The following is a 10,132-nucleotide window of genomic DNA, read 5'->3' on the forward strand; positions in this document are numbered from 1 at the left end:
TGGAACATTTGTTGAACAAATAGAGAACAATCATTTCAGACCTGACATAATCCCTCTGCATACACTGCTGGGTACCTACATAAACAGATCTCTAACCAACGAGGGTGTGAAATGAGCTGCAGCTTTCTGAGGAAGAATGTTGTCACTAGCAAGCATTATGAAAGGAAACAAAAAAAGCATTGTATTATTGAATTTAAGTTGCAACATATGTCATCCTTTAGCCCTTAAAAAGTCTGTATCTAACATACAGTATTCTCTGTGTCAAAGGCTTCCATTCATTCAAGTCTGATTTAATTGCTGGTCTGGTTCTGTTTTACTATTAGTTTTATAATACAGGATACAGAAAAATAATTAATAACAAAAAACAAATGGGTCCAGGCTTTGCTGCTGGGGAAAAAGTGATTCATGCTATCTACATGATTCGGCTGGCATTTTCCAGTATGGCGAGAAGCAACAGATGCAACAACATGGCCCTGAAACCGGAGACACACAACACTGGGACAGTCTCTTTGGCAAGGGTCTCCGTTTCAATCGAGGCGAGGCTCTGACAGAACCAGTAACCAAACCCGGGCGGATGTTCACAGGTGAAAGTCTGACCACCGAGGGAACACCACACACTCTCAACAGCTCTTTTCCTGCGGACGCTAAAAAAGAGCAGCACAGCCATCCCAGGAATGCCAAACACACTGCTCCTTTTGCATTTACTGCCGTTCCCTTGTCAATGGAGGAGAGGCGAGGGGAGACGGGGCAGCGCACCAGGAAACTGAGAGCCAGAGACGGGGATGTCTATATTTAGATGGTACACGGTCACCTACAGTCTCCCTCCCCAGAATAGTCCTCACTGTAGAAATTGGGCCCTTCAGAGCACACTGAGGATTGAACCTATCCTCTATTCTGCACACACACACACAAACACATGCCCACACACGCAGCCATGTGTAACGCACGGACAATCAGCCTACAACAAGCATGAGATTAGGATGGATTATAGAAGAGAAGGAGATCTGTGTCTGTATACCATCACTCAGGGCAGTGTGTGATATAGCCAGATGTATGAGTAATGAAGGTTCAGTCCAACACCAACAGATCTGCGAGGGAAGCCCACCCAAGAGCAGTGTGTTCCAGGTTTATGCTAGCCTTAATGCAACATGACAAAAGACACATGTAGCTGAGTGTTTATTTAGAGAAAGGAAGTGGCAATGTCAGAGCTGGACACCAGATTATAGCTGTGTTTGGGACAGCATGTTCTAAAAAACCTACATGTGCATGTGTGTGTGTGACCTGGCAGAGATCACGAACCCCTTGATGTAAAGGGCAGGGGTAGGGTCGGGGTAGAATTCTCCATCTCTGATCCTGTCCTACACAAGACGCTGGCCTGGACCTGCCCTAACATCCTCTCCAGCAAATTTACAGATAGTTTGGGTTCATTACTAAACCAGGAGGCTAATGTTGGTATGCCTCCAGAACTGTCTGAAAGAGGACTACAGGCCACGTGTCACCCCCCTTCCCTCTCTACCCACGTCTTGGTGGGGGACGTAGACCACAGTGGAGGTTTATAGTGTTTCTGCAGCACTGGGGCTCCACACTAGTTCTCTAACATCCCCCAACACTGTACAAAAATGATTTAGACACACCAGGACTTTATTGATAAAATTACACTTTTAAAAGGTAGGTCACACTTCCAAAACCACAGCCCTTAGCCACCACCCTCTGCTGCTGGTGCTCCATGGTTAACCACTGCATTACAAATGAGTGCTGTGTGCCTGTTAGAGGAGAACAGGGTTTCACACTAAGTATAGCTGCTGTAGAGAGAAACTGAGGTCTGGGTCATGGCCAAGGTAATGGTTTTCAATGCTTTGTCAGTCATTACCTTCCCACCACATGTATAGAAACTGCACTGTGTGCAGCCATTAGGGAATATAGTTCAACATGCGTCTGTGCCAGAGTATTTGGGTAGCGGTTTCATGGGTTTAACATTAAGTGGTCCAATAGAGATCTATGAGCCAGACAGTTTTAGTCAGTGTAAGGGTGTGGCATGTTGCTGGAGGTGTCAGGCGGATCAGATCAGAGACAGGGTAACAGAGAGAAACAGGGTAGACAGAAATGTTCTAGAAACTAACCAGTGAGCTATTGGGAAAAATCTAAGACTAAAGTAGATCACTACCTCATTCTCAGCCAGCTGGGCCAGTTTAATGGTCTGGCACCAGTGACAGAAGTGATCTCCTCTTGTTGTGCAGTAACACGCTGTCAAGTACAATCAGGTCAGTACTGATAACAGGAGGTCAAGATGAACCGAGGCTGTCCTGGTATGTTTCCCCTTTTAGCAGACAATAATGTGAACACAGCATATATGAGGTTTAAACATTTACCAGGGGAGTGAGAGAACTCCAGGGGTGGATCAGAGTCAAGATGACATGGTACTTTAGAGCACAGAAAAAATAACAACCATTAGCAACAGCATGGATAAACCGTGCTATAAGCTGCTTTTTTTATCACATTTTCCCCTCTAATCTCCTGTTGTTGTTCCAATTCCCGGGTGTCAAAGCAGAAATACATACAGTACAGTAGGTCAATAACATTTGAGGCATGTTACTACTGTACTACGAGGGCCACAGGAATCCCAGAGTGCAGGGCCTTTAACCCTGGAGGGGAGGGTCTTACCAACCACTCAAAATAGACAAAGGCTTGGCTGAAGTATATAAATAGGGCCTTGCTGCTAGTTCTTACAGCAAGGCTGCAGATGAGAGGTGTGAACGCAAGAGGGGCAAGGGTAGCCTTCTACACTGTCAGTGGTGTACTTCGGTGTGGTGGTGACACCAACCCACAAGCTTGCTCCTTCCTATGGCGTTGGTCTTAAATCCTAGAAGAGGGGTAATCCTCGTGATGTCATGGCAATTAAGGAGGGCTTTCCTCAGCATTCCCATGAAGCTCCATGCTGCCATGCATTCCACTGGAGAGCAACCGTATCAATTGTCTTTAAGCCTGGTAGGGACAACATGGATAGCAGACAGTCTGTAAAATAGCTTTAAGTATTGATACTACTGTCCTCTCATGCACTGTAACGTCAACCATAGACAGCCTTGGTTCTGGTCAGGAATTAAATCACCATTCTAAAGAGTTTTGACCCTGTCCCTTTGTTTAGTCTCAGCTCATGTTACCACTCACACTTTCTTAGTGAACAACAATGTACGTGTTGCTTTTTAAAGATGCTTTGTTCTGGTGTTTCACTTGAAAAAAAGAGATGAGAAAGGAGAACAAGGAAACATAAAAATCTACTATAATGCAATAGAATATTCCAGAGAGAATATAGGCCAACATCAACAAGGCTACAGTTAGTTATGATTCATGACAATACAATATAAAAACAAACTGGCAAACACCCCCTGGAGCATTGCCTAATAGTGCATTAGTTCCTTCAAACGATTTGTCATTCTCCATCGATGAGTACTTCCACGTTGCAATGCAGAAAGGGTGATATGAAAAACTACAGATAAAGATGTTCTCTCTAAATGGTTTACAAAGGGCTCTGCATCTAAACAGTTACTTAGTGGTGTCACGTGGGAGCCTGTATTTTCTCCCACATTCCCTCTGCATGGTAATTCATTACTTCCAAGTCAGGGGTGGAGAGAGGTTCTCAAGTGTTGGCGCAGTTTCAGGCCTGAAACTGGAAGGTGTTTCAACACGTATTAATATTGTATATAATGTGACAAATTAGTGTTTTAAATAGTAGGTTTTCTCCAGAATATGACAGCTAGTTCCATTGTTTTCTGATACTGTGGAGATTTTAACCTACTGTATGCAGGGAAGTAGGGAGTCAATATATGCCTCTTACGGGTTGTTGACAACAGCGTCTTTTCAGAACCAACCACAAAGATGATTGATTATCTATGCCCCTTTCTATGGCCAGTCAGGTCAGTTTAGGGTCACCAGGTATTGATTACACGGACACCTATTAGTTCCTCTATCTAAAGCGACTTAGATATCTGAGTGAATCCTTCCAATGAGTTCAAAGACGAAGGTGATAAGCCTGACCAAAGTCTGACTCTCAAGTCTTACCTCATACTTCTAATAAACACAAAGTTCTTTCCTTCATCTTTGCAATGCGATACATATCTAGCTTAATTTGAATCGCCTTTAAACATGCCTTTTCATAAAGTATGTTACTACTCTATGAAAAGGCATGTACTCTATGACGAGTATACTAAATGTTTACTTGTCTCTGCATTATGCACATTAAGGCGCTTATTACAAGCAAAAGACAATGTCTTCTTTATTATTCACTCTGTAAATGCAAAACCCTCCTTCAGAGTTAATAGAGGGTATCAAAGTGATAGCCTAAAAGCGACATTCTGCATTTCAAAGTTGAATACAGAAGCAGGATAGTTGCTTATTATTGTAACTTCAATTGCCTTTACTGGCACCTCCAAGTTGGTTCAGATAATATAGACCATGGTTATGTTGCTGGTCAAATATATCCCTGTGGTGCAAATTAAGAATTGAAACATTATGTTCAAGTAGTGCAGCTGGTTGGCCAATGTTCACAAGGCCTAACAAAAAACAATTAAGACGAAGAATCATAATATTGAAGGGGGAAAAGGTTGACTCTAGAGCTTTAGAAAAAGCAGAGTCAGTAGACTGTGAAATTCATGAAAACAAACAGGTAAGCAAGAGAGCCAGCTTTTCACCCCGGCTGTCAGCTAAACACTACTGCACAGTATGCTAGTCTAAACACTTTTTTTCAAACCGATTCAACCACAATTTGTGCTACGCAACTCTTGAATGGAAATTGTCTCCCTGAAAAGCCAGTAATTCAAAAAAGAATACCCTCAGTATTTTGACAGTGTAAAATGAAATATAGGTCAAGGTCTTATTGTGAAGAACTGAGTAAATGATGGAAATACGTATGAAAGAAATGCTGAGCTCTGGATGTGTGCTCAGTGATGTGTTAAATCCAACTTGATTAAAGAGGGGGAAAACCTTTAACAGTGAACTGTGCCAGTCCACTTAATTAAGTCAACGTGGTCTGTGGAGCGCTGGGAAATAGGAAGCAAAGCAAACAGGGGAATTGCTCAGTCCCTTTGCTTTTCTCCGTCTGTTAATCGCAGGCTTGATCTCAGCGCGGGGCAGACCTTGGGGACAACGCTGTGCTTCACTGATCCTAGCAATTTGTTCTTGGTAATACTCTTTCTCCCTTCAACAAACACAACGACCCGCTCTATCTCATTTACATGACCAGTGAAGTGCACAAACAAAAGCCAATACAGTAGATCTGTCCATCCGCAACAGGATCCAAATTTGACAATAACCATGACTGTTTTACTACAGCCATCACTGCAGGTGATTGCATTTTTTTAAGGCATAGATTTGATTTGTGAACTTATATTCTCAACCCTTTTAATTTCCAGCATGTTCAAACAGACTCTCAAAAAATACACTGGAGTCTTTGTTAACTTCCATTTGTGTTTATTTCCTCCGGCTTTGTTTATGTTTTTAATTATTCTTATAATGTACCCGAGTGGAAGCAGCTGCTTGGAGTTAGCATGCCCCAATCAGGAGGAGGCAAATTAGAATCACATGATTTGTTGGTGGTCTGTTGAACGGGTGTGCGGTGTAATATGAGAGCCTGACGATGTTGTAAATTCTTCCTCTCTGAAACCAACTAGCACTTATCAAAGCCACATTCATCCCAATTATCTAATCATCAGTCAGACCAAGGCTGCACACAAACACAAACGGAGAGGAACAGTTGAGGTGGACATCCGGAAGGAAACTTATCATACTGCATGGACCTTCATTCTCAAACCATAATGCAAACACGTGGGAGCAGAAGAGATCAAGTGAAATTATCAATCAAATGGTGCACACATACACACACACACACACACACACACACACACACACACACAAATCAATCCTGTTATACACCTTTATCTCAAGCCATGTTGAAGGACTCTTACAGTACCTTTGAAGGAGATGAAGACCCGGGGTGCAGCATGGGGGTCGTTGGTGATGCCCAGGGCTCTGACAGACAGCACCAGGAGGGTGTGGAGCGTCCACAGACTGGCCAGCAGCATGGTGAACCAGTCTCCAGTCACTCACACAGGATCACAGAACTCTAGAGGTAGACACAATAGATTGGCAGTGAGGAACAATGTGCCAATTCTACTACACAGTTAACCTCAAAATCCAGAAATTACTGTCGGATTGACGTTCTCATAGGAGCGTTTTCATGTGTTCTGTAACTTTATGAAACATAATACTGATGTTTAGGGATTACACAAAGTTTTGAAAGCAGCAGAAAAACATAAGGACAGTAAAGTGGCTTTCATCCAACTTTTTGCTTTGTAAATCATTCCATTATGCAAAAGTCATTTTTGACCATTATGAGTGACAAATGGGATGATCCCGTTTGCTCCCTCTAAAGTTATTTAGTGCAGCAGGGCTTTGTTTTCCAGACAAGCCTAATACATTCCTTCTTCATGACCACCAACTGAAGAGTGTTGGTATATAATTATATAATTATGTAAGCTCAGGTAAAACCTTTTTTTTCACACCATCCAATCAGTCACCATCCAATCAAACACAGATAAATTCAGTCCTCTGTTGGTTAATGGCACAGCAAAATATGCCTTTTGATCAAATTAAGACAGGTGAACACAAAATGAAACCCAAATGTGGGTGGTGAACACATTTGGCACTTTTAAATATGATTGAATTATTCTTCATAGTACAGAAGTCAGACAGGTTCGGCAACTACACCAACATTTAACTGTATTTATAGATACTTGTTGAGCGTTGACTTGTCATATACATGTTTTACATCCACCTAGTTCTTGGCTTGTCCTCAATGCTTTTCCAGAGAGTTATGGAGTTATGTGCTAATAACTCACTTCAAATTTGATTGGTCTCATGAAGGGACAAGACTGCCACCCACAGTGGTAACAGTGAGAGGTGTCTATGTATTCCTACAGTCCAGGGTGCAAACGCTTTCTCAAACAATTCTTGTTTTGAAGAGGGAACCCATATTTCTCTCAGCCCAGACTGGACACTGACGGTATAATCTTTCCTTGACAGGTAAGGTAAGGGGGCTCCTGGAAAACCAAAATCAGAGTAGTCAATGTGGATCTCAAGCTAAGTGGTTGGTTAGGGGGGTTGATGAGTAAAACCAGCTGTTCAAACTTGGCCTATTTGTTAGCAACGTGTTCTCATGTCCCATTGTTTATTCTGAGTCTGGGCCTATTCCTAATAATAAAACACAAATCTATTTTACCAAATGTATACACCTTAATGAACACACGGAAGCATGTTTAAAACAAAAAAGGATAAGCGAAAAAGCATTGACCAAGTTCGCTTGATCAGTCCCAGATAGTCTTATCTGTCAAGATTACTTGTTGCGATGAACAATTAAAACACGACGATACCAAGACTCATGCTCCTGCTTGGATCAGCTTGCTGCTCCTGCTTGAATCAGCTTGGTCCCTGCTAGTACATTCAGCGAGCTCTACGGGGTCGTACTCCATAGCAAATGCAACCGTGCGCCACCGCCTTTCATATTTGAGGAGAGATACGTTTATTTTGGACAGATAGCTATAGAAATGCAATACATTTTCATGAAACGCGCGCCAGTATGCAGTTGAAATAAAAAAACTTTCAGTAACAATTTCGTCACAATTTCGCCAGTTTATTATAAATCTACAGTTGCTTTAACTACATTGTGAGATTAACAGGCGGACTGAACTATGACAGACAATGAAGCACTAGTGACAACATATAAAACAATAATGAAGCATAGAGAAAACACTCCAATGTAGGCTATGAAAGCAATGCAGTATTTTATCATACAATGGAAAAAAGACAAATGTTATTAAAATATTTGTCACCAATCAAGGCCCCCAATCAAGTTTAGTTGATGAACAAAATAAGTAAAGCTAAGAGCGAGAGAGAGAGAGAGAGAGAAAACAAATGCATACAGTAAAATAATCAACATTCCCAAATAATTTCTAACGCATTTAATTACCTGATTGTTACAACTCTCCAAAAATAACTTTGAGTCCAGCTTTATATGTCATCGAATAAGTCAACAAATTCCGAGAAATTGTTCGCCTCCGTCTCCAGTTGAAAGTGTTTAAGTTCCCTGTGCGAACGGTCCTTGGAACACCTGAGGACCGTACGCTGACCGTGTTCATGAAATTCAGCCTAAAGGAAATTCTTTCCGCTTGGATAAAAAGGATAGGTGAATGTAACTCAGTAGGCTAGGTCCTTAAAAAATGTACAACGTGTATTCCTCGTTCTTAAAAAACTGGTCCAATCCAGTACCCAAAGTCAGCGGTGAAAGTTAAGCGTTCCTGACTGTTCGGAGAAAGGCGCAAGCAGGTGGATGCCATGGCCCTATTTGCCTTAAACACACCCACGGGGCGGGATGTACCTTTTTATCCCGCCTCTACTGTGTTGTGTACATTACTGTAGAATTCACTGACATGTTTAAATCTATTTGCAGCGATGACAGAGGTGCAATATTAAAGTAAACTTTTCAAGTCAAGATTTACAGACATTTTATTTTAGATGTATAAGTATCAGACGTATGCTACTCATAAAATACCCATAGGCTAAATGTTGTATAAGAATGAACACACTTCAAAGGAGTCTTAATTAATCGTTCACCTTCTCTCTTTAAGAAGGCGTCCTCATCAGCAACCTGTCAATGTATAATAATGACAACAATTGTTTCTTGCATTACCTGTTAGCTCACTTATGTTGTTTTTCCCTAATTGAATGTCTCTGCCACTTCCTAAAGGAAGTATCACTGTTTTATTATATTGTTGACTACAAATTAAAGTCTTTGATTTCTCTCGTTAACTATACTTGCAAGCCACAATCTCAGACATTAGCTCTGGAAGGAAAATGCGTCACAAGATTTGAGAAGGTTGTGCAAACATACTACAAACTACACATTCTACTTGCTTAAAGTTGAATTTGGAGACAGGACACATTCAGTAGGCCTACGTCACACAACAATGTACTCCCTCCAGCTGAATTGTTCATTCTGTTCATTTTTATTGTGAATATAGAAATATAGAACAATGTGTGACCCTATTAGGTCACACATTGGATTCAAGGAAAACGATCAAGTTTTATCTTTGTATTTTACTTAATTCTCAGATTCACACAATGTGTCACAATGATGAACATGTTTTTTTAAGTTCCAAAAATGGCCATTAAAATGACTAATTTACCTCTTCATTCAAACAGACTGACTGCAGTTAAATCAGAAAATGTAACCTTTTACATTTTAATTCCTTTCATTCATTCCTTTCAATCCTTCATTATCTGCTTCTCATTCAAGCCTTCTCCAAATTGCATTTAAGTTTTGAAGAAGTGGAAAGTTAAGAAAATAGATTTGCAAAATCAGTGGGGTCAAAAGGAACTGTCACTCTCCAATTTTTTTTTCAACAATACAAAGCACTGACATTCAATCTGGACTCTTCAATCTCCATTCTAACACCCTATAAAAGTTCTTTATCACAGAGACTTGGCAGAAGTCAAATGGAAGAGATCACTCTGACGAATCCAAGTCGACTTCTTCCTCTTCAGGAAGGGTCTGACTGTGTCCATTCAGAGTGGGTCTAGCAGTCTTCTAAAGCCTCCACATTCCTCCATCTGTCCTGCTGAAAGTAACAGAAAGCTATAGGTATTATCATTACTTTAACATTAAACATGTGTGAGTGGGCTGTTTTTGCTCGATTGAAATCCATGAAGACACACATGTATGCCAAGTTTACTTTAGTTTTGTAATATTTGGTATGAGAAAACTCCATGATTTCATGATGTTGTTGACATCCATCTAATTGGTGTATGAGGCCTTTTTTCAGGCTTCATACATTCCAGTTTTGCAGACCATGACCCTGTATTCCAAACACGGTTTTCTCTTTTCAGTACCTGCTAAGAAGCTCCGCCTGTGGCCTTGACTAGAGGCCAAGTAGTGAGCATTACCCTGCATTATTCCCTCACAGCTTTTGGGGTCAGGTACATTGTGTCCCCAATCCCAGGGGAGATGTAGCACTGTTGTGTTTTTGCCAGTCCCTGTGGGTGTGTTGCAGTTCTGGGTCTTTGCTGAATGGTGCAGGACTCTGGA

General features: G+C 41.3%; 1 protein-coding gene across 5 annotated transcripts in view; it reads right to left on the bottom strand.

The window, feature by feature from the left end:
- Positions 1-8,265, bottom strand: part of sema3fb (sema domain, immunoglobulin domain (Ig), short basic domain, secreted, (semaphorin) 3Fb) — a 49,083-nt gene extending 40,818 nt beyond the window's left edge. For all 5 annotated transcript variants that reach the window (XM_067228459.1, XM_067228383.1, XM_067228225.1 and 2 more), the window contains exons 1-2: positions 8,018-8,265; positions 5,963-6,115 (exon numbers count right to left, since the gene is read on the bottom strand). In XM_067228459.1, coding sequence (XP_067084560.1) covers positions 5,963-6,074 — 112 coding nt within the window. In that variant the 5' untranslated portion in view covers positions 6,075-6,115; positions 8,018-8,265. The remainder of the gene's footprint in view (positions 1-5,962; positions 6,116-8,017) is intronic.
- Positions 8,266-10,132: the final 1,867 nt, after the last annotated feature.

Source organism: Osmerus mordax, chromosome 1, assembly GCF_038355195.1.
Source record: "Osmerus mordax isolate fOsmMor3 chromosome 1, fOsmMor3.pri, whole genome shotgun sequence".
In the NCBI taxonomy this organism is placed as follows: domain Eukaryota; kingdom Metazoa; phylum Chordata; class Actinopteri; order Osmeriformes; family Osmeridae; genus Osmerus; species Osmerus mordax.